The 26,105-nt window shown below is 39.5% G+C and overlaps 1 protein-coding gene across 9 annotated transcripts in view; it reads right to left on the reverse strand.

The window, feature by feature from the left end:
• The window catches only part of LOC122976590, a 281,468-nt gene that overhangs the window by 250,981 nt on the left and 4,382 nt on the right, over window positions 1-26,105 (reverse strand). For 5 of the 9 annotated variants that reach the window (XR_006400979.1, XR_006400985.1, XR_006400982.1 and 2 more), the window contains exon 2: window positions 4,944-5,074. The exons of 1 other annotated variant lie outside the window; for it this stretch is intronic. Coding sequence is in view for 2 of the 8 variants with exons in the window: in XM_044345153.1 (XP_044201088.1) it covers window positions 4,944-5,074 (131 nt within the window). In the remaining 6 variants the exon portion in view is untranslated. Of the gene's footprint in view, window positions 1-4,943; window positions 5,075-5,231; window positions 5,512-17,091; window positions 17,214-26,105 lie in introns of those variants that run through there. 3 more of the 9 variants (XR_006400980.1, XR_006400981.1, XR_006400984.1) reach the window with 3 other exon arrangements.

A 26,105-nucleotide genomic window follows, 5' to 3' on the forward strand; every position in this document is an offset into this window, starting at 1 on the left:
GCGGGAGGGCCACATCAAGGTAGCGTGGCAGTGCCTAGCCATGAAAGCCCTTCAGACAAAAGGGGATAGGTATTTCAAAGATCCAATTAGTCCTGGACGTGTCACCCATAAATCATTAGTGCTGAGGAACCTTCAACAGACAGATAGGTAAGACACACTTTAGCTTATGAGTCACTGACAGAGAAGATTTTTTTTTTTTTTTTTTTTGAGGCCAACCAAGTGAAATGAAAAGCTTTTAGTGGATCATTTAATGTCATTTAAATGTTCCTGTGAATAACTAAACCGACTGGACTGCAGACTTAAGGCAGTGTTTGGCTTCCATTTAAGGTGCAAATGATGGTATACACTCAATTTAGCAAGAAAAATACTGAGTAATCAGTCGAGATTATTTCCTTATCTCAGCATAATATCCTGTATAATACGCTGTGACTCTAATTTTCATGTTTATTGGTGGGAAATGCCTGTTTGTTTTTGTATTTAGCTACTCTTTGTATTGCTTTTGTGGTCCAGACTTTTGATAAGGGGCAATGAACTCAAGCGTGACTCAAATCTGCTGGTCGAACTGGATCCATATTACAGCGTGGCCGTGTTTAGGCTCTGCTTCAAACATGCATAAAAGAAGACAAAGTGTTTAAAATGCCAGCATGAAATATATACGTATCCTATACACATGTGGAGGGAGTTGCAGCGTGCCATTTGCAACCGTAGACATTTTTCTTTTCCCCGCCTGGTTACCTCGCCGGACCTTTTAAAATGTGCCGTGCAAATGGAGGCTGATTTGTTGCCCTTTTGCTCCAAGTGAATTGCCTATGAATACCTGCTGCTTTGTCACAGAGGATTTGACAGGCATTTAAGATGTGTTAAGCCCAAGAAGGGTTCGTGTCAAATGCCGAGGTTGGACAGTGTCATAAGGTATCAGCTCAGAAGCTTGTAACTTTCACACCTTAAGATGGACTCCAGTAATGGAAAAGGAAAGGAAGTGTAAGGTTACCTGTTTTTCTATATATGGGTGCATATTCAAAAAATTTTATATCCTTACAGGTATTATAAAGCAGCCAATCACACAAGTTGCAGTTGTTTTTAGCGGAATGAAAATGTGTTTTCAAAAGGGACAAGGTGAAAGAAGAGTGATGAGGCACTCCAGCATATGTTTGGCAGCCACAATAAAGTTCTTTATATTTGAAATTTCGGGTATCAACAGTGCAGTGTGTGTGAAAGGTGATTGCTTGTTTCCACAGAGACACACGCTTCACAGCAAAAACCTCAAAGCGTAAAGAAAAGAGATTTTGTTATTCTTATCTACACTTACACCTGATATTTACTGAGGTACAGATCGGACAGGAGTTCTTATGGAGGGTGGGTGATGTTTGATTTGAGATAAAAACATGATCCAAGTGTGAACAAATGTTGAAACGATGTAGATTTTCAAATAGAGCTTATCAAATGAATTTCTTACATCAGTCAAAATAAGCTTTTTTGTTGTTTTTTTTCTTGTTTATTTTATTCCAGCAACCAAATGCATATTTAGGATGAGGCAGACATTTAGCTCATTAATAAAAATTATTTTTTTTCCCCAATGGTATGCATTTATTTCAATCATTACAGCTGTGTACATGGGCAGTAGTGTTTGTTTCACACATACATATATACATATATAACGATGCTTATTTTTACCCTTCAATTCTGTTTGTTTCTGTTACTGCCAACCTACACTTAGCACTGTGCCTGAACCCATCCAATGTAGATACATAAACAGAGCACTAGCTGTTGCTGGCTACCTACAGACTTTGTTAATTAACATAATTTTCATCTCCAACAAATACCATGCATCACAACTGCTCAACAGAAAGAACCTGACCTCTTGAAGAAAGAGCAAAAAGGTACTAAAATATGGCTGAATGTTTGTTTTTTTTAAGTAAATTCACATAGTATTCAGTTGTGTTACACTTAGTTGCTAGGTTACCCATTACCTATGAGATGGATATGCCCTGAGAGTTCCTTGAAAAGTGTTTCTTCCTTGAAAAAACGGTCAATATCTTTTATTGCAGGTGGACAAAAAGGGGTGAGTATAAAAGAGTTTAGGAAAGGTTTTAGTTCCATAACAAAACAAAAGCAGAACAAAATCAACTCAAAGTTCAGTCCTTGAAGATATGTTACTTACTACTATTCCTATTATTAGTAGTATATAATGTTCTCCTTATTCGTGGGTCTCTGGGGGAGTTGGAGGGATGTGTGTGTATGAAATTTCTGACAAACAAATGGCCTGTGTGCAGATTCATTAGTTATAATTTGGTCAAGAGTCAGGGAAACCCCAAAAAAGCAGGCAGGAAATATGTAATTCAAATAACAGTTGAGTGAAAATGATTTAATCAATGAGTGAAACAAGCAGACACTTGTTTAGTGTTTCCAGCAGGAAACGACGGAGCACTACAGCTCAGCATGAGTTGGCATTTGAACTTAATCAGATAATAGCTTCCCAGACGAGCATAAACAGATCATTGTGATCTTCATTATTCAGGGAGGGGAAGGGTTGAGATTGTGTACGTTTGTTGCAGTTAAGCACATTCCCACCTGGAGGTTGCACGGAAACCTACGGTCGCCCAGCTGAGCAACTCCACCAGAGCGGTAGGGAGTCTCACACCTGGGTGACTAATGGCATGTTAATGGCAGAGGAAGACCAGAGCGTCGTTCACCTCGTAGTCACTTGATGACCGACGGACGTGCGAAGACTGCAGAGCGCATTGATTATTGACAGAAAGAGGAGCCTATGTTGCGTCAGTTTCCTTTTGTACACCATCTGCAGTTCAAGCATGTTGCCTTTTCTCTGTTAGAAGCTTAATTAGCGCGTCGCTGAGGCTTCCCGGCCAGCCACCGCTTGCCTCCGTACGCTTTATGTCATGATCACACACTTGGGCATTGGGCAGCTGGTATACTCTCTCCAAGCAATGAGTCATAGCAGATGAAAATGTTTCACACTCAAACAAGGGCACGCCAAGATAATGGCCGACCCCGGTGCGAAGGACGGGGGACGAATATGAGAAGGGGGGAGGGGGTGTGTGTGTGTGTGGTGTATTTGTGGTTGATGAATGAGGTAAAACAAAATCAGCAGAGGAGTTTGCTCGTCTTCTCTTATGGTGAGATGGGAAGACGTTATTCCTGTGTGTGTGTGTGTGCAGCTTTATTTGTGTGTGTGTTTTTTTTGTGTACAGTATGCATGAGGGGCAAACAATCTCCTGGAGGGAGGGACCCGACATCTAAGCGTTAGTGCTCTTTCTTCATTTGTTTATGCCTATGTGTATCCAAAACCCACTTGCCTTGACACACACACACACAGACACACATACACAGACATACAGAAACTCACATTCCACAGCCTTGTTAAACCCCTCTAGGTTATTTCACATGAGGCGAGCTGTGTATTGCTCGGCTTAACCATCCCTTATTTATGCTAGACCTCAGGCTAGCTGTCAGCCGGCACAGCTTTCCCCTATGTATCCACTCTGGTTCTGCTAACAGTGTGACACGCTGTATCTAAAACAGCTTTATTCCACACAAATGCTCTCTTGCTTTCTAGAGCCCAAACACACACACACACACACACACACACCCACCCTTTCCGTCTCCACCTTCCTCTTTTCTCTCTCTCTACCCCTCAATATCCCTTCATTAAAGCCTAAGTTAAGAACAAACTCTTGGCGTTTAAAATCGTTGCCGCCGAATCCTCCTGAACCTGATAATATCGACTAAACGTCCCGGAACAAATGATGGCGCGACGGCTGATGACTGTCAAGTGGTTTGTATATAGGCGGAATTATTAGAAATATATCACCGAAATGTCTTTGACAGATGCACAGCTCAGAGGCAACATCGGTCCCAAATGCTCCCCAGATGTGGGGTTATTTAAATATAGCTTAGCAAATACATCCCATGCATTTTGCTTTAGTTTAGATCTTATGAAAACTTGTTTTTTGGAATTGTTTGGTAAAAAAAATATGGTAAGTATGGCCGACAAACATGTCCAATGGGGCAAAAAAACAGGAGTAGTCAGACATGGCAAGTTATCTTTGCCATTTTTAAATTAAAACTAAAATTGAGGGAAGCCGAAATGTTGGTTAACAGTCCCTCGTTTCACAGCAAAACTGTTCACACACAATCACCAGAAAGCACGGTCGCTCAACGCTGAACCAGGACAGGGTTTGTGCAGGGTTCACCCAAGATATAAATAAGACTTTTTAAGACCTTTTTTAATACCAGTACAATTTAATACCTCTTTCACAGTCACACTGCCAAGAATATGAAAGAATGAAGGAAAACCAGTAGGGATAATACGGCCTACAATTATTCATCATTATAGCACTTTTTCTCTCTCTCACTCTACTTCCCAGCAGTATAAAACAATATTTCCTAATGATATCATTAATTAAATGAACGCGACCTAAGCAGTATAAAATGGACTGATGGATTAACCATCTATCCGATAAAATGATTCATTCATTTTAGCTTCATTTAAGTTTTTGCTAAAAATCGACACTCGCTCGTTATGAGGCGATGACCTTCCAGGCTGCTGTGGCTACCCGTGAGTCTGACGGTGCCGACTGAAACTCCAGAGAAAGCCGCTGTCGACACGATCCCACTTTTAGTTTATGGGTGTGTAATGTCTCCTGACAGCCTGCAATTGGATACAAAACTTTTAATAACTAACATCACTGTTTACTGCAGGCAGGAGAGAATATTCGAGCCCTTTTCGAGAGAAGTCGGTTTCAAAATAAGACTTGCTAACTAGGGGGTTGTTCGTCTGACTGACTGACCTCATCTGAATGATTTTCTAGTCACTGTGTTCCCAGATCACAGCAATTAACTTGATCAGTAAATGTATTATGTAGGGTGATGGCCAAAACATGACACATAAAACTGGAATTTCCCTTTAATTTCCCTACAGTCACCTCTGCAGTGTCTCCTCGTCAGTAGAAAGGTCTCTTCTAACCTCTGCTCTTGTCGCCGACCTTGGACTTTATCCTCCCTGCTCGTGAGTTCCTTTGTTACTGTTCTCCGTTCGGTCCCTGCACCTCTTCTGCTGTTTAACAACAAAAGAAAAATCAATTCACTGTCAAATGACTTCTGAATATTAGAATTCTCTATGCTCAAAATGGTCCTTCATGACTTTTTTTCATCCCCAATTTGATTTTTTAATATCATGCTCTGAGATTAATAGTATTCAAAATTGTGTTTACCTCTTTTAAACTGACAGGTTGTTGGCCTTCTGTAAAATCCACTGGCGTTTTTTTTTTTTTTTTTGCGCACCGCCGCTTCTCTCCTCTTCTATTCTCGTCTTCCTTTCGCTTCTTTCCTACTGTCACCTTATCACAGCAAGCATTGTGATGTTAAATAGATGTTTGGAACCTGAGCTGCACCAAAATAAAAAAAAAACTGAGAGCTACTTTCAGACTCAGTGTGAAATCGAAGCTTATTATCTTTCTGATATGAGTTCAGAACAGTTTACAAAGCTGTTAAAAGTTTAATTTTAGCCTGGCATAATATTGAGAGAATGCGCTTGGTTTTTGTGATTAACTTGGCCAACTCCTGCAGATTTACTGGGTTTTCTCCAACACTCACACACACACACACACACATCCCCTCCTCTGCTCTCCCGCCGCTATTCCCCACCATCAGAGGCCGATGGGAGTGATGAGCTGCGATCAGCTCCCTGGTGTAAGAGCACGCAGCGGCGCAGAGCGCAGCAAACTCTCGCCTTCCCCCCTTGACATTTTGGAAGCCCCCTGGCTGGCTCGCCTTGAGTTGATTAATGATCTAGAGGGCCGCTGTGCTCACGGATGACACCGTCTCACACGTGCACGTGCGTAGACATGACGCGAGGTGATTAATGGAAGAGTTAATACGAAGAGAAAATTAAAAACGCAGCTCATTTGGTGCGGTGTGCACACTTTGGCCTTGTTTGTGATGAGTTGAAAGAGAAACACATTATTGGATGCCTCGTGTTAAATAGAAACTATAACTAGAAAGTTTTGAGGTCCTATTTTGAAACTCAGAATTTTACTACAGGAATGTGACATTTCTCAGGGACACGGTCAGGAAACACGCTCAACGCTTTAATGGCTGTAACAACTTTCAAATCAAGGAAGATAAAAAAGGAGACGGCGGTGTGTCTTTTCTACAACAGCAGCAGTGTGGCAGCAGCAAAACCAGCTATGGAGGTGAGCCAGTTCAAAGTCGTTTTCTGGAACTGGTTTCATTGTGCCACAGTTCTCCTCCCCTGACAGACAGATACGGTAGATAATTACAGAATCAAGCTCAGCTATAAAAACATACACAGTGTATCAGCTTCTTCTGGGTCATGATACAAACACGCGTCTGCTGATGTGCGCGGTAACACTGTTGCTCCGTTGACGCCGCTTTACGAAAAAAACCAACATTATAAACATGTGGTATCGCTGACATTGTTTTACTTCACACATAATTTCAGCTTCAGGTTATGCGGTAACAACACATTAATGTAACACATTCATGCGGAACAGATGCACTGCCGGATTTCAGTACGTCCTGTTTTACATATTTCTGTAGAAACTTGTATCTACAATCGGTCTTGTAGTGGTTTGTGTCCATCGTTTGTTTGACTACATTTTTATGACTGAATTCTAAAAAAAAAAAAACACATGGTATGTTTTCTTCTTTCATGCATTTACAACACTACTACGCCTCAGATATACTATGCAAGACAAGTCCAGCTGTGGACCTTACATCTGGGAGAGTGCGCTGCTGCTGCTTCTTACTAGTATCTACTCTGCGTGTGAGCAGAACAGATTTATGTTATGTATGAATTACCACATTCATTTACATAGTATTGCATTTATATTAATAGCTTTGCCGGGTTTGATTTGAATTTAAAATGTGCGGATACAGATGGAATAAACAGAAAGGGGCAGCACATTTGTGTTTAAAGGGGTACTCTACTGTTATATAATACTAATGGACTGTATACTATATTATGTAATACTACTATACTGTAGTACACTTTAATGTATCTATCTCACCTGCACCAATTTTGACCATTCTTTGTTTTGTTTTTGTCCCTAGTAGCTCCAAAAACACTAAATTCTACAATAATCCCATAAAACTCAATATTCCCATAATGCAACTCAGTACCATGTTTCAGTAGATGCTCTCCAGAGGTACTGTAAAAAGTAAACTTTCATTTATATTTAGCTATTAGTAAGAAGTACTGCATATTATCATACACCCAAAAACACACAATGTACACACATACACACACACGCACTGATGGAGGAAATCTTTGGTCCAAAGTCAGAAGGTCACAGAGGCCCCGATGTCAAAACTCCTGAGCCGTTTCATCCATCTGAAAGAGCATGAATTAGATTTAAATAAATTACAATCTCTGCTACGTTGTATGTCCTTTCAGGTGAGCAGAATAAGGTTAAACATTCTGCAATACAGACACAGAGGGAACATCACTCAACGCAAGTGACATATCTGTCCAGCTGTAATGCGGTTTTGGGTTGAGAATTGGTTGAGAGGTGTAATAACATCATATTTCATGGCGCGGTAGTCTCTCACTTCTTCACGGAGAAAGGAAAACAAAGCAAGGTAACCTTTTAACGACGTGTCATATCCAGCCGATATTTTTTTTTGCTGTAATGCTTCTGTTTATCTAGTTCGCTTGTTAAGTGTTGATTTCTTTTTTTTTTTCCTTCTTCTTCTTTTAATGTTTTTCTTTAACACTTCGACAGCGAGGTCGTCCGAGCATAACGCCTTCGAGGCCTCTTGAGGGGAAAAGAGAGGGAGTGAAAAAAGGTGAATAAAAGCTATGAGCAATAATTGGGAATTTACTGTTTAATTTAGAGTATAAGTCAGTCAGAGATTTCAACCAAACGCATGAGAATTACAATTAGTCCACTGTCCTCCTCATTAAATAAACACTGCACTTTATTTAGCTCTCTTTGACATGTGCAGCATTATTATTTCTTCTCATAATACAAAGGTTAAAACTTCTTTTTTTTCTTAAGATTTATAGAATAACACAAAGCTCCTTTTCTCCCTTGCCTCCTGCAGACAGCTTTACCCTGGGGCTAACTAACGAACGGCCTGCTCAATGAACCGAAACAGCTAAATGACTTATTGTGCCCGCGCCTCGCGTCAAAGCCAGGTGCGTTTATGGCACTCGGGGGTTGAGGAGATCCGAGGCGCGCCGCTTGTTAGTGTCAGCGTGTGTCAGCTCGGCTCGGCTGGGCGAAAAGAGAGAAACACAGAGAGCGGGAGGGATCAAGCGCTGACGCGGGGTAATAAAAGCGAACGGTAACGAAGGTGTTGGAGAGGAATGAGAGGGACGGTGGCGCGACCCCCGGCGGCAACCTTACGGATTCCGGATTGAAGTTATTTTTATTGTCGGTGTTATTGATTGTATGGTAAATGTCATGTTGTGGCAAAGAGCTGCCATTATCTCTGCGTTAAGGTTAACAGCAACAATATGGTGTGGAGGTACAGACAGATAGATAGAGAAACCTTTACTGGCCATGCAGCATGACAGTGATGATTATTTTTAAGGCAGTGGTTATTTGCCTGGAAACGTAATCGGCAAACTAATTAGTCTGTCGCCTGGATAGGTCGGAGTGGCTGGGAAAACAGTGGGTGACTGGAGCCTGACAATTTCCCGCCACAGTCGACGGTAGCCTCATCAGGTCGACCGTATCGCCAGCTGCTACAATCAATTCTTCCTAGTTAACACCCATGGCTGTGCATAATGAAACAATTATAAACAGAAGAGGAGAGTATCTTGTTGATTTGCAGAATTTAGCTCAATTACATGAATGCACAGGAAAAAAAAAACAAAAAAAAAAAAACAGATTTTTAATTAATTCTAAAGATTAGTTATGATCTCTGAGATTGCATTTGTTAATGGAGTCATGCCACTGTGGCAGGCGTAGCTCTCAACAGGCAAGACTGTTGTTCCACTGAAGGCCCATCTTTGTACAATCTACACCGGCTTGATACAATCAATTCTGAGGATAATACGGAAAATATCGTCATCCATGCTAAGTAGGGGGAATTGAGTTTATTCAAATGCTTAATAGCATTCATGAGATTTCTAAACTGAGGCTGGGTCGACAACACATCAGGCATGACTGATGTGAAGAATCTCAGAGATGCAACAGTCGCATAAAAATTCCACACAAATCATCAAAACTTTCGTTTTAAAACTTGCGGCTGAGAACATGACCGTTTAGATTCAAGATCCAAAGCTTTCTCGTATGCACAGAGAGAACTGAGCTGTGCAATTAGATGCTTAGTTTGTTGTGCTCTCTTAATTGCCATCCATAGAAAATTAACACTCAAAAAAAGGTGAACATAAGAAAGCACAGCAACCAAAACAGATAGTAGATAGTAGTTAAGATGAAAATAAATCAGCATAAAAATTATAGAATTGTACAATGAAAGTCTGTAGTGCGCATTTGACGTGATTACTGTCATGTTGCACCGCTTTAGTGAAAAGGTTACCATTTGTAGTGGTTTCTAAACTGTGAAATTGCCCTATAACGGAAACAGCTTGTTTAAGTATGCTCAAACAAAGTCATTACTCTGTATGCTTCCATTTATTATTGATAAAGAAATGAAAAACTATGTTATTATTTGATTAACTTTCTTTAACTTAAACTGTGACGACTGAGAACACGTCTGATGATGAAAAGCAGCCGCAGAAGTCAAAGGAAGTGGAATTAAAGCGGCTATAATCGACATTTTTATATTGGCAAACCACTTTAGCGTCTTTCAGCTTGTTTTTTTTTTGGTTTATTTGGGAAGCTATAGGAGGATTGCCCTGATATGTGTAATTTTGTAGCCTTTGTTTCCAAGAATCTCTATAACGGAGCTGGTGAGTGCAAAGCTAGCACATATTTATAGGTAATACGCCAGGTTGAAATAAACCAGAGCTATCCTTTAAAACTGTTATCAAGATAAGCAGACGACATACAACTGATTCACCAGAAAAAAACATCAAAATGCTAAGGAAACAACCTCTATAATAACTCTATAGAGACAACTAGTGGACAGGTGCGGTATAGCAGTAACAGTACTGTTAGATGAGGAAGGTGAGGGATGAAGGAGAGGGTGACGTTCTCACCAATAATTATTTTCAACTCTCACATTCTGTTCCTACAGCTATTTGGTCAATATTTCTATTGACTATGCTCTTATGCTGCTGTGGTCAACCTTCTCTTTTTCCATGTTCCTTTGATTTGTTTTTGCGTCATGAAAAGCACTCAAACAAACAAAACAGCTTTTTTTTTTTTTTTTTCCTTTCCTTTGTATTCAAATCACTGTGAAGATCTCACCCATTACAACATCCCCCCCCCATCTGACTCACAGTGCTGTTGTGGCTTCTCCTGAGTTCATTAATTCTGCCAGCCTCCTCTCAAACACACCCCTCCTGAACCTGCGGAAAAAGCCTTTGTTGTACGGAACATTCGCCGCTTTGTTTGGCGGAGATGTCCGATGACTATTGGGATGAAAGGCATTTGATTTTTACAGCAGCTTTTTTTTTTTATCTAAAATGGGCGGCTAGTACACCCCCGTGTCTCTCTGCAGGACAAACATGAAGGACAATGCTTCTGAAGCTGCTGCAGTTTGATAAGTTTATTTATCAGTCCGCTGCGATATGTTAATTGTCATTAAAACCTGCTGATGTTTTTGAACTTTTTCAAATTAAACTCTATTAAAGCCAGATATTTCCAGATTGGAATCATCTAAAAAAGTAGTTGGATTAGAAATATTATCTTCAAAATACACCCAAATCTACATTAATAAATGCAAAATCCTCATTTAGATTCCAGAGGCGTACAAATGTAGACACACCCAAACTCACAGACGGTTTTGACAGATCACACGCTGCAGAACAAAGATGTGAGCGCTAACGGATGAATTTATGTGTGTGTGTGTGTGTGTGTGTGTGCCCCCGTGTGCATCCCTCTGAGGGAGCATCACAGTGCTTTATCTGTCATCATGAGGACAGAGACAAAGGCTGCACTGGCTGCAAACAACAGCCACAGCCAGGACAGTCAAACAGAGACGCAGCAGGCTGTTTGGGGATGCTGTGACACAATATTGTCGTGCGGTTTCCTGTGAGTCAGCTGATCTGAAACTGTCTGAGGAAATAGTCACAAATGTCATTCAAATGTGGATTTTTTTTTTTTTGGGAGATTTGAGACCGTGAACTTCTGAATGTTCTGACAAGGACACATCACATCATGGATATTCCTTTTTACTTTTTTAATTGGCTGTTTAGTTCTAGAGAAAGATGCAGTATTAGCAACTGATAAGTATTTAAAGCATTACTACAGTACCAGGACTGTACTGTCTCCTTATCCTTTAGAATGACATTCTGCATCTCAGCCAATTTTTGTTGTTTTATTGACTGCTGCTTCCTTGTTACATATACTTCCGCAAAACAAACAAACACCACATCCTCACTAGAAGCCAAAAAGGCTTTCAGTGTGTTATCCTGAACAAGTTTGTTCACTCTCTGGAAACCACTCTGCGCCTGCCACTACTGTCACCCCGATTAGGGAAAAAGCAAACAACAAAGCGAGGTGACAAGTGAGTGATAGTCTTAACGACAATGCTGAGCCTCAGCTGGGTAAGGCTTTTCCGTTGCCATGGTACTCGGGCTTGTGTACGGTTACCGCTAAAAAAAGATACTAAAACTAAGGAAGCAAAGATTGAAGCTTTGACGTGCCCTTAAAATTTCACCAAGCACACAATGCACTGTATCAAATTAGGTAATGCATACTAGTTTATCAGAGCATCATAACGTTTTATATGTTGTTACATGACAGTAAAGTGAATATCTTTATCTGCACCATTTTCTGACATTTTAAAGACCAAATAACTAATATATTAATTGAGAAAATAGCTGACAGAGTAATCGATAATGAAAATAAACATGTGTTGCAGCCCTTCATTCAGATTAAACATCTCTTTTTAAATGAGTACAGACAAACATAACACAAGATATGTCTCAAAGTACATCAAAATATCAGAGTGAAACATTGCTATAAAGCTATAAATCAACTAAAATAATGTAAGAATAAGAAAATGTGGCACAAGATGCAGAAGAATGTAGCAAGTCAGATTGGCTCTCTGCATTAAGAGTCCATATCTCATGTTGCAAAACTACAAATTTCTTGTAAATATAATATATCTGCAATGATGCAACAAGTGGCTTATCAATAACTGAAGCACGAACGTGAACGACAATACACTGCTGCTTTGGCTGACTCTGATGTGCTGAAGCAACCTGCTCAGCGGTGCAGCAACATTTTAACAACAATCAAAGGCTAAAGTCACAAATGACCTCAGTCAGCATGGTTCAGAACACACATTGCATCAGAAATATACTCAACTGTGCGGATAATCACAAAAGTAGCCGTAGGCAGTGTAAATATCCATCCCTACTGCAATAAGCCATGTGATGAATCCGTTAGCATTGACATGATGCTACCTCTTTCTGCTGGTTGAGACGTAGACATTAATATCTAATATGAACCCTGACTGTTTTAGCTTCTTTGTCATATGCCTGAAACATGCAGAAGCACTAAATGTCTAAAAACTCTACAAAGCAAACAGCCTGCCAAGTGTTGGACCCCTACACTAAACACACAGTGTTAGCCATACAAAAGGGGATAAAAGAAAAAGCGATAGAGAGACTCACAGATGGCATTCAGCAGAGAATATTTTGCTCGGGGCCAATGTGTGAGACCTCTGTATGCTTGATTCAAAGAATGTCATTTCCCTAGTTACTCAACAGAGCACAGCAGCAGCAGAACATGCTGTAATGTGTATGTGTATGTGTGTGTGTGTGTGTCAGCCCACCCTTGATATTTTCAACCATGTCACTCAAGAACTTGGCACCAAAGGCAAAAGTCCTTGACCTAAAATCCTCTCACTACAATCTTTGTAGCTCAGAACATTTGGTCAGAAAGGCGCTTCAATTTGTTTGATTTGCTCTGGTTGTTGTAGTTTTTTTTTTTTTTCCCCCCTCTCCGTGAGCCCAAATCACCACAGTGTCCACAATCTGAAGCCAGCCTTCAAGCAGCCTTCTGAATGTTAACTCCAAGTGTCCGTGATGCCGAAGCATCAAACTGCAGTTTTTCACCGACTCATTTATTCCCTCCTAATTGACGTGAAGCTGCTATTTCATCCTGCCAAATTAATAAGCTAATGCTCTCTGGCATTGACTGTTTGCTGTTTGCTATTGATAGTCCCAAACTGCATGATGCTCGCTGGGGAAATTAATCAAACAAACAAACAAACAAGCAAACAAATACATGTTTTAATTTATTTACCCTGGCAGCCATCACCAGTAGATGTACACATGACATACGTTTACCTGAAATGTAACATCATTCAACTTGGATCAGTGGCGTCTGCATGAAACAGCGGTGACTGTGTGAAATGATGTTTACTTCCATAGTCACTTACATTCATTTCTGCACTCTGGGTATCCATATATCCATATACTCTCATGCTGAAAGCTGTTATTTGCACTAAATATGAATCTTTTACATAAGGCTGTGATGTTCAGGAGCTGAATGTAAGGCGAGAGGAAAGAGTTCACCTCTTCTGCCTGACAATATGAAGCTTCAACACTGTTTGTTTTTTGATACAAACTCATAAAAGAAAAGTCAAAGCTGTATCATTGTAAAAAGAAAAAAAAAACGGTCTAAATTAACCCTTCTTTCCTTAATATTGGAGGGTTTTTAAAGTTAATCTGCAAATGTGCCTGAAGCAGCTGCTGAGTATTACATTTTTGTGCCAAGTGATGAATCAGATCATTCAGAAGAGGAACATGGCTCATAATGTCATATTCATATTCATGTAGCTGTACAGCGTGGCTATTAGAACCAGACACTTCTGACTATTACTCTGCTGATATGCTTGTTGCGGCAGCTCTCTCTACCAACCCCTTCCACTTCCTTATATTCTTGATATTATTGATTTAACTTAAGATTTAATGTTCATGTATATTTTTAGGGGTGAATTAGTTCTCTGAGCAAAATCACTGTAGCTTTGAGAGTTCCCTCAAAGAGCAAAGCTTTTTACAGCAAAATCTAACTGCATAACCATTTGTTTTAAATGGTCAATTCCATTTAAAACATCATTTTTTGGGTTTGGGTTTTGTTTTTTTTTCTGGGTTAATTATTGTTTGTTATGTAACCCAATCTGTGTTACATTAGTATTGTATCACTAACAACCTCTGGAATGTCTAAGTGTTTGTATTTAGGCATTAAAATGCCATTTGTCTGATAGTCCCTTCTCCAAATGCAAAAACATTAAAATAATGTCAATGTTTGTTAGAAAATATGTTATTCTGCAGGGGCTACAGCCATATACTGCTGTTTATGCTGTTCTTTTAATTGAACAGCATAATGCATATTTAAAAATGAATATGGATTCAGAAAAATTAGTAATGATTATGTGGGTGTTGGAGATACGCTGGTGACCACTGAGAAAGCTCATGCACCATGAGACTGTACATAATCTGGTCTTGGTCTACTATGTCTCGTACTGTTAAAGTACTGCACGAACTTGTAAAATGCTTTAATAGTCAAAGTGCAAGAAAAAATTGGAAACGTACAGATTTTACAAGGATTTCGCACAAAGTTCAATCACAATCTCCCGCAGTTATCAGCTGATGGGGACACACCTCTATTAAACCTGTGGTAAAAGCCAGTCATTAGCTCTCCTTCATCTTCAATTGTCCATGTGCTGATAGTCTGCCTCCTCCTGATCCATCTCCACATATCAGCCTGTCAATTTGCCGCAATCATACTAAATGCAGCGGGGCCATTTTAATCAAACGTTTAGGTGTAAAATCTGTGATATATACATTTAGCTAGGATCTTAATGAGCTATCAAGCCTCTTAACAATGAGGGGAAATGGGCGAGCTCCAATTATCCCATGCTAGATGAAAGGAAGGACTCATTAGGATCATTTTATTTTCTGTTGCTTAAGAGGGAGTTATTTGAATCATTACGTATCATGGTGCTTGACTTAAAAGGGTCTTTTTCAGTCATTATGTCTTTGAACCACACCAATAAAGTACTCTAGTGCATTATGTGAGTACTTCTTTTATGAAGGAAATGGCTCTGCTGTTTTACACAAATCTGTCTCATGTTGGGGATTTTTCATAATGGCTTGCATCACTGGCTACTTTGGGAGCAGTAAATCGCTTATGAAACTGTTCGTATGCCAATATTCGCCCGTTTGATGGACTCCAATGTTTGCTTTTGTTATTGGTATTTAGATTCCAATAATTATGGGTGGCAAAAATCAAAATACTAACTTTGTGTTTCACACAATAAAGGAAATAAACAAAGAACAAAAAAAGCATAGCATAGCGGAGCCAAGTTTCTACACTTGTACATTATACACTCTGCAGTCCAAAAAGCACAGCAAATGTTTGTGTCAGTGTCTTTAGCAGCTTCTCCAGCAATTAACAGAGCTAGTCCACAGATCGTAATTGAATGTGCCTCCAGCTACAGCAGAGCTTCTGATTGTCAGGTCGGTGGGAAAAGTGTGTGTGTGTGTCTGTACCACTGTGTGCCAGTGTTTGTACTGATATACACATGCTTCTCTGTTTTATCCTCGTTATTGATTAGAGCTAGGCTCATTTATTGGGACCCTGCTTGTTTATTTGCTTTGCCGAATATGTTTTAGAGGAAACATATTTGCGGGCTGATTAAGTTCACTGACAACGTTGTTGAGTTTTGTTTTTAGTTCTTTTGGGGTTTTTTTCCCAATCCAGGAAATGTAACCTCCTTATATCATAGACAAGTTGTATGGAGGAGGTTGGTATTGATTGTTGGGTGTACAAAACTCAAGACTTTGATACCAAAAAGAAAGCAATAATTTGCACTTTCAAAAGGTTTTATGTGGGATATTTAAGTCTAGTTAAGATTCACACCATGAAATATGGTTCTTCCAAAAAAAAGATTGCAACAAATGGTGGAGGAACCTTTAAGATGTCTATTCCCAGGGGCTTTCTCATAACCCGTCCAGACCTAACTGATTCAAATAACAGAGAGAGGACAGGATACTATTCATTGTGAAGTGAACCTTGAAAAATATGTTGTGCCGCCCAGCAATACTCAAACACTCAAAGGTACATTGTGGGAAAGCTGAGAAAGGTTCAACTTTATGGATATGTCCTCTGATGTGCAAACCTGTCATACTTTTTTTTACCTATATCCATAGTTGTTTTTTGTTCCAACTACATAAAAACCAAGTGGAGGAAAAACTGATCACTACCAGGACTTGATTAAGACTGCTGGTGGTGAATATTTAACCAATCAAGTGCTTTGAGTTGCCAAAACATAACCATAAGAATCTTAATCGAGCATGTTTTAGCTGCTGGGAGCAGATAATTGAGGAAAAACAAATGAAGTAAGTTGACAGTCAATGTTGTGCAGGTATGTATAGTATGAATATTTTGTGCTGGCTGTGACCAGTTCACAAATCCGTTCTATATAAACAATTCATTATTTTGACAGATAATGTGATTTGGGGGGCACTACATTTCCTAAAAGACTTGTTTGCAATTACAGATTAGTTGTATATGAATGTATTTTTAGGAAACAGAGTTGCTTTTACTACAGTTACACAAAAACAGCATGTAAGACCTACTACAAAATGTGATTTCCAAATCATAGTATTCCTTTAATTGTTAAATTGTGATTTTTGTACAGTTTCAAGCTAAAGAGCTTCCCTAAAAACCATAAGGTTGGTGAGGTGCCAACCAAACTAAAAGTCATTATCCTGGATTTGAATGCAAGACTACAGTGTTGCAGAGGCTTTTCCCATCCTGCCAAGAATAAAAAATGCTAGGGCAATATTGAATACTTGTAATTTATGGCAGGAAAAGTGGTCAAATACGCTTCTCTTTGTGTACAGTCAATGTTGAGCCAGCTAAGCCTCGGTCAGTTCCAATCCTGCCCTCTGGCCCAGTCGAACAGCCGTGACGCATCAGCGCATATGACAAGTGTGCAGGGCTTTCTTGTACCTACCAGCTTGCCATGTTACCAAGCACACACAGAAGAGATGCAGCCGATCATAAAGAAGTGGTAGACGTCAAACCGACCCATCCAATCCATGTGAATGTTAACAAACTAGAGTGAAGCTTATCCATCTGAGGACAGAAATGAGTGGATGTTAGGGATCCATTTCCTTTCATAACATATTTCAAACTCAAGTTGGGTAAACTAACAGAATTTAATCTACTTTCATGAATGCTATTGAGTAGATTTAGTGCAGTTAACATGTTTTTAAAAAGACTCAATTAAAAAAGGACCCAATCCAGCAAAGTTATACAGATTTTAAAAATTAGCGGCTCTGTTGACTTTAAATTCAGTTTGTGCTGTTTTTAATATCTTAAAAACGCAATAAAAAGAACACTCATACGATAGCATACTGTCAGACTATAAAAATGAACATGACCTATGCGTTATTAAAGCAGGCTTGCATTATAAACTGATGTTTGATTGAGTTGGTTGACAGAACGGGGAGATTAGGGGAGTTTAAGTTCATAATGCAGGATTTAATCAGAATCCTAAGCCTCTGAAAATAATCAAATTTGTAGTGAAAACATAAAAAAAATAGTGCCTTTGTGCTGCTGTTGTAAACGTAGGTCTCTTTTTATTTGGAATTGTAAGTTATCTCCATTTCAATTCTAGTCTTCAAGGATTCATCAGTGTTTTAAAAGTTTTGAAGGCTAGTTAAAGCGAGGTTGAGTGGAGCTCAAATAATGACCCAACACTTTCTACATTTTTTCATCTTTCATTAGGTTAATCAATGGTGACACTGCTAATACTGCTAATTAGAATTCGACTGAAACACAATAAACAGCTGCTAGTGCAGCAGCTCAAAAGGGGAAAGTGTGTATCCAGATTGAAATGTATAGGAAATACTCACAACTTCCACAACAGGAACAACAACAGGAAGATCAATTGCCTTGATCGAATTCTACAAAACTGCACTGTATATTAGCCTATATGACCTTTCCTTATTTTTAAAGTTTATTTATCAATCTAGTTCAAATCATTTGATTTGTTATATGTACAATGTTTTATTTCTTGAGTTTTAAGATAGTATGTGTAATAACCATGTCTTTTATTTCACTTTAATGGATTGCATGCATTTTTACTGTAAATGGACATCTGGAGCATTTAGTAGAGATGCACGTTCACCATCAGTTGAAAAAAGGTTTTTTTGTACTCCTACATATGTGTAGTATATAGTTTTTGTTAAAAATGTTTTGTATTATGTGACATTACAGCATTTGAGAAGTAGGCTATTCTGCACTGAATTTTTTTTTAATAAAAGCACACACAGTCTTTACCTCTAATATTCTTTAGAAAAATACGCCATTAATTAACATTCCAGCAGTTCGACAATAATGGACAAAACAGTGCAGGGACACATTTTAATGTAAGAAACAGCAAAGCCATTAGCAGCCTCGGCTTTCAGGTTTTATTTATATGTCTAGCGTTAGTTTCGTAACATTTAAATACATGTTTACAAGGTGCCAAGTATTATGCATCTTACATTTCAATTATGTATGTGCCTCTTAAGGGATAAAGTGAATGAGTGATGATGAGTGAAAAGCTATCAGGCTGAATGGTGAAGACTGCTGAGTGCTTCATATTTGGATCTGTTTCAGAGAAGCGTATTTTATATTTAAACCAAGAGATGTCTGAAATTACACTTTGAGTTTAGTTGTGCTGTTAAAAAGGGGCCTTCTGCTGCTTTAACTAATTGCTATTTCCATCCCACATGGAACGTTTTACAGGTGCCAACTGCGTGTTTTTAATTCTCTCCGGGGGAAGCCGGGTCTGGAGCCTTCAGATGATGAGTATATCACAGAGGAGAGCCGCGCAGTTAGGAACGTAAACGGGCAGGTGTCAGGTATAACTGGCAGATTCACGACTACCTCTGTTATCCGTGATTTTGTGTTTTTATTTGTAGCGTACCGTGTAACTGACAGATCTCACAAAATCATCTTTACTGTTTATCTCGCCCGTGCTACTTGATTTATGCGGCCATAAATAAATGATTCGTGCTTGTGTGTGTGTGTGTGTGTGTGTTGCAGTCATTATAGATTTGCTGCATCATCCCTGGTTTAGAAGCTTTAAGAAGCAGCCTTAGAAGCAAGTCTCACCAATTTGACAACAAGCTGATCCGTTACACATTGTACCCCACCGTGCTGCGACTTCTATCTGTATGCATCTAGTCATGTGTGTGTGTGTTTGTCTTCACGTGTGGATCCCCCACCTCTCCTTCAGCCCCCCCGCCCCTCCTCCTCCCCCCCCTCCTTTCAGTGTTACATCATTCTCCCAGAGGTTGTTGTCACCTAGCAGAACATCGCTTGGTGGTCTGTTCCGTCTGCAAACCTGTACACGCGGCTGACAAGCTGTTAGTGTTCAAATATCTGCTCATCGAAAGGCAGAACACACAGATTGACTCTGCTGCGTTGGGGGATTTGCACATAGACACACTAACACACGCATACACACACACACACGTTCAGGTGCTTACACAGACTGGGAAACTTGCAGAGGTGCATATATATATACACGCACATAGAGTGACAGGCTCAGCAACCCCTACTGCTTGAAAGTGATTATATCATTCTCCTCTGGTGTAATTAAATGCAATTCATGGTGCTGTCAAAATGTGCAGAGTACAATTTCATTTGCCTCTAAGGGACGCTGTACTGTACAGTATGTTGCATGAGAGAAAGGAGGGGGAGGCGAGAGACTAATAGTCAAGGGGAGGACAATGCTCTCTGCGTGTCTCGCTCCGTGGCATGGCCCTTAGGGAGAGCTCAACTGGTAAACACGTTTTCACAGAGCGGTATATTGCTTTTTCACAATTACCCATAAACAAGGCCTGGTCCTCTTCAATAAGATCTAAGGTATTTTTTTTTTTTTTTTTTTGTAATTTTCTGTAATTTCTCCTCCAAGGATGTGAATAAAAATTCATCTGACCCAGAAACTAGCAGGGTAATAATGGATATAATTAACGCAGCGGGGAGACTGATATGATGTTTATGCCACATTTACCCTCCACCCACTACCCCCTTTTTCCTACCCGCTCTCTCACTACCAATTCCTCAAACTAGGGAAATATTCTGCCTCTGCTTCTCTAACCCTCCTCCCACCCTCCACCCTCCTCCATCCCCTCTCTTCTTTCTTTACTTCTTTAGCTCCTTCGCCTTGCCTCTGTATCTCTCTCGCCCTTCGCCCCCTCTCGCTGTATCTCTCCTCTATCTAACTCTCCCTCTGCATCTCACACGTGTGCTTTTCTCCGCCGTTTTCTCCGGTTCAACAGCACCATCCGGTGTCTCCTCCCTAAAATGACTTTTTTTTTTTTTTTTTTTTTTTTACATAACTGTTGTTGATGAGGTTTTCATTTTGAACATCTGCTCTTATCTCTTTTTTTCTCCCCTCACTCATTAAGGCCATTAGATTTTTATTGATGTCAGCTTTGTCTACGTATTAATGATTTATATGCGTGCCCGCCATAATAATTTTGATTAATTGGACAAGATTTTCTTGTTTGAGGTGCTTTCGAGGTTATAAGAGCAACCGTGACAGTATTTTATTTTATTCATAATAACAATAAAATGAGAAAAATAATATTCTTGTCTGGGTTACATCTTGCTTTGGATGTGTAAAGGTAAGAACAGATGGCCAGCAAGTGTGTGATAATATCAGTTTCATCAAGGAGGATTAGGGTTGTTCAGAGAAGTCTGACTTGATGCCAGTTCCTAAATTACAAAACAGTCTTTGGCATTGCTTTAATGTCAGTTCAATATTTGTGTTAATCCACTGAACTTCCTTGTGGTGGGTTTTTCAAATCTTATTATAATGACAATAAAATTCAAATAAATATGTCACGTTTGCTGTACAGTAAGAGTATCTCTGACTTTTGGGATTTTGAACTATTCTGGCATTTACATTCTTACCTCATCGTCTTTGTTGTCGCTTTTAACTGTGTTTTTTTTTTTTGACTCATTTGTGAAGTACATCTGTTCCCCAAAAACTAGTTTAAGACAAGATTATGTTAATTGAGGATGTTTGTTCTTTTTTCTAGCAACTCGAGTCTTTCACTGAGTCAGAGATGTCGAGCTACTAGCGCAGTGAGACAGACATGGTATTTGTCTAAAGCTGACGATTGTTAATTTAAATCCTCAGTCACTTAAGCTTTTTCTTAGCCTTTTGTAGGGTACTTTTTTCTTTTTGGATGATTCTTATTCTGTTATACTGGAGAAGACAGTGTGGGATCATAATTACAAGTTGAAATGTGGTTCAAAATTAAACGTTTCAGCTTAGGAGTGATTCTAAAGCAAGCTGTTCTCATACAGCGCTGACTAAGTTTACAAGAAACCCCCAAAAAACATAAAAAACTACAGCAATACACTGATCTATATATATATATATATATATATATAGTGATGTAACACATATCAAGCAACAGTCAGAGCTGAAGAGGACTTTTGGATGAGAGGCGAAACGTCTTCAGGAATCTAAAGCAAGTCCTGTTGCCCTTGACTTAGCCCTCATAGATATACCATGAGCTGGATGACTGAGCATCTTCACAGGCAGACATTGAAGTGGAGTGTCTTTTAGACTTCCACTTCAGCACTGGGAGATATTTTACCTCAGCGCTTGTGTGTGTGAGTGTGGATGTTTCAGCAAGGGTTAGGAGCCAATGAACTCATAATCCACTTAATTGAAAATGTAAATTGAAACGGCTCCCCTCATAATAATTATTGAGCCCTGGTTCTGAATCCTTTATTTATAGACTGCTAATGAGAATCATTTATGGGCGAGGATTTCTTATTTTGCCAATTTTAAACAAAGCACACTTCATGGAAAAGGACTGAATTCATAAAAAGTAATTGGCACTGCCTGTGCAAACTAGCATAAAGCTATCACTTTCCATGCCATGGCACACATGGTGCTCAATGTCAATTGGCTATTAAGTACCAACCTTTTAAAACTAAGTTGGAATTGTAACAGATATAAATGTAATAAATTTCAATGACATTATCATGAATATAGGTAATAAATTACTGTAATGTATGATATTAACGTTTAACAACTAACTGATAAATTCGCTGTAAGAGTAAGTTGCATTTCACAAGATTCTCACTAGGAGGAAGCACTGAGCTTTTTGCTCGTACACTTTCCTGGTGATGATGGAGAAGAACACACACACACACACACACACACACACACACACACACACACACACTTTTCAGATGCATTATGGGAAGTGTAGGATCTTGACCTTTTAGACATCGACGATGAAACCATCGCTGCACAGAGACTCCCAAACACTATTGATTTCTCAATGAATGGACATTTGGCTCATTTTTGGCATTAAAAAAAATTTTTTTGGCCTCTCGTTGTTATAATTATGGGAGAAACACTGATTCACTAACCGTTCAGTACATTCCGTAAACGCTCAGTAAACATCGAGTACAGATAGACTTAGCAGTCTCCATTAGGTTGGGCAAGCTCAAAGTTGTGAAAACAATGAGGGTGTTTTGAGTACAAATTACAAATTATCCCCCATTTTCACAGGTAATTTGTTATTCTGTCCCTCCTGCCACAGGAAATAATGGATTAATCCTGGAAAACTATTGATGTAGCACTTTTCTCCTTATGAAAGTAACATGGAGATTATTCGACTATTTGCAAATAGGTTTCCAGGTGGACTGGCTGACAGGACAATAATCCTTGCTTAGCATGATGCTAACAACATATTATTAAACTGGGAAACCCAATAGAAAAATGGCAAAGCTAGCAGAGTTAGCGTTACACTACTTAACTTAAAATAATTACTAGATGTGTACACAAAACAGTCTTTATGAACCCATAATAACTTTTAAAATCTAACAGGAGCATTTTTTGAATTTTCGCTTTCCACAATATCTTTACACACTGACATGGTTTAGGTTAAGGAAGGGTTGTGGCTATGGAAAATAAATAAAGGTATGGTTGAGGTCAGACAACTAAAATGCTTGGTTTAGGAGAGGGAAAGATCATAGTTATGGTTTATACAAAGGTGAATGTTACTTGCAGATCTTTGGAGAAACACAAACTCCTGTACTCTGCATTAAAATCCCTGGCACGCAACATTGACACTGGATGTGCGGAATTGTCCAATATGGATGTAATTCCTAGGGATACTGGGCTGGAGATAGAGGCTACCAACTTCCCATTATAATGATAATAATTATACCAAGGCATAACACATAAATGAACTTTTGCTTTGTCCTCAGCCTCTGACACATTACTGTTACCCCTCATAATAACAGTGGCACCAGTATGTAATATTGTACCAAAAACAGTCCATGTAATTGTATTAGGAAACATCCAAATGCACTGACCCCTAAAGGAAAAGTCAACCCTTGCACTCTCACACTGTAATACACAGTATGCATCATCAGTGAGTCCCTGGAGGTATTTTGTGATGAGGTGTTGTAATACAGTTTTGCACGATGCCCATTTTCCCTCAACCGGCCTCATCTACTTGTAATTGCAGTTTGTGATTTAGTACATTTCCCATAAGGGCTTTTTTTCAGTCCCCGGAGAACGGAGGTGAACTTCCGTTAGTAAAATGTGTTTATTAGAGAAAGGGCTTCCATCAAAACATGCCTCTGGAAGAGAAAAACAGACCGAATGCCACATACAATGAGGCACCTGCTTCCAGTTTCATATTCATGATGCTCCATGGGGTTATGTTTATGAAAGGAGGGGATGAAATGTGTATGAGCAAAGGGAGAAAGGAAGTACAAGACATTCTGTATGAACTAAACCCTGAATTTACTTCAAAAAGCTGTTACATTTTTGCATTGTTATATTGAAATCAATCAACTAAATAACCTATTAAGTGGAACAGGGAGTGGAAAAGAAAATCTTATCCAATTAAAAAAATACTTAAATCATGGCAATGTCTTGTGGCAGCCCAGTGTCCCTACAAATAATGGAAGAATCAGAAACCCATGAGCCCTTGCAATACCTGGTATTAATAAGTGCGCTTGTTATTTTAAATATACCCACATTGTGATCTGATGTAAACATGCAAACTATCTAGGTGGGGCTTGCATAGGGCTGGGATATATAGTTGAAATCATTGTCATGATGTAAATACACATATCCTTATATGGGAATGTATGAAAAATTACATAAAATAATGATACAAATTTTCTAATCCATTCAACTTATTGTTTCAGCTCTAGTTCTAATCAATGAATGGTGTTGCACCAAATTAAGAGTTTCCTACTTCAGCTTAATTGTAATCATTGATTTGGACGACAGCAGTTTGTGGGATGATAACGATGCCGAGGATGGGGGTCATTCATTTTTTTGCGAGGGAATATTTATAGCACTCACTGTCGCTTGCTTAAGCTAGCCTGAAGAGGCGGTGTTAGGTGACCTCTCGACATGCTGAGTGGTCTTCTTACGAATGTGGTCGCACTGTACAGATTGCATTTACACCTGGCTGAGATCACGATCACAGGTGGAGCCTCCAGATGTGGTCTTGCAGAGTGCATTTACGCTAATTTACTGATATTATAATTAGCATTAGCATGTGTTTTTCCCTTATCCGGATAAGAAGTCCACATACAGATCACACACACTCTGTTGACTTCACCGATGTGCTGTTAATGATGTCGCATTGTATGTTGGGTGACTCATTATTTGCAGAAATAAGACAGATGATCCCACAGGCCTAGAAAAAAAAAAAAAAAAAAAAAAAAAAAAAACAGGGCACGTACCAATATTGTTTCCCACACTGTAGTGCTTATGTTTATGTAATGTTCTGCTCCTTTGATGCATAGACTGGCAGTGACAGTGCAGCAAACCCACATACTGTTCTGATAAAAAAAAAAGAAAGAAAAGAAAAACAGAGAAAAAAAAAGCTATAGTTTAATTATGATAAACCCTACACCACCACCACCTATGCAAAAACACATCACTCCTGACGCCTAAGGAGCTGTGACTAAGCATAGAGCCTATACAGTCCGTTCCAGACAGCGACCTCTGATTGATGGAGAAATAACAGAGACCTGGGTATAGTGTTTTGGAAGACTTTGTTCTTGGAGAAGGCAGAAATGGTTCCCGAAGCTTCAGCCACAGTCTCTTAATTCCTCCCAAGCTAATGCTGTCTGGCAGCTGTATATACACGCATGCCATCATCATCTCCACCGCGCTGGATTTGTGTGTATGTTGCATGTGCAAGCCGCGTTCCAAGTCCTTTTTTTTTTTTTTTTTTTTTTTGCAGTTCCCCCAGATCGTTTCACTGCCACACAATGCAAGTGCCAATCCAACATCCGGCACAAGTCGGGACTAAGCTATCTGTGTCTGTGTGGCTGTGTCTGTCCGTGTGTGTGTGTGTGTCTGTGTCTGTGTGTGTGTGTGTGTGTGTGTCTGGCAGTCGGTCAGATACCTCTGTAGTGGCTCTGAGAACGTGAGTGGAGTCCCAAGTCGTCCACGGTCCCACAATGCTTCACTGCCACACAAAGGCGGTGTCAATCCACACAGGGGTCAGCCAGGAGGACTCCTCCTGCTAACTGTCGCCAGGCTGCATAGCTTTACAGCAACCTCCACCCCCACCCCCCACCCTTTCCAACAATGGCTTCTCTCGCTCTCTTTACTGTCTTTTTCAGCTGAAATCTTTTTCAGATCGGTCCGTCTCCCAAAGAGAGTGCCTCTTTTTTTTTTTAAGACTTCTCTCTCTCTCTCTCTCTCTCTCTCTCAAAAGGAGTCTGCTTTTTAAATCCATCATTCTCTAAGGAAGTTCTTCAAAAAAGGTCTGTCTCTCAAGAAAAACTTTTCTTTTTTTTTTTTTTATATGATCATCTTGGAAAAACTTCTGCACTTAAATGAGCCTATTCTGAGCTGCTTTAAGTAGTCCCAACACAAGAGGAAACTTTTATAGATGTTATAAGAGATCCCCCCCCCCCCCCCCCCCCCCCCCCCCTCATAAATCTCTATTATTTAGTTGA

Source organism: Thunnus albacares, chromosome 24 (genome assembly GCF_914725855.1).
Source record: "Thunnus albacares chromosome 24, fThuAlb1.1, whole genome shotgun sequence".
In the NCBI taxonomy this organism is placed as follows: Eukaryota; Metazoa; Chordata; class Actinopteri; order Scombriformes; family Scombridae; genus Thunnus; species Thunnus albacares.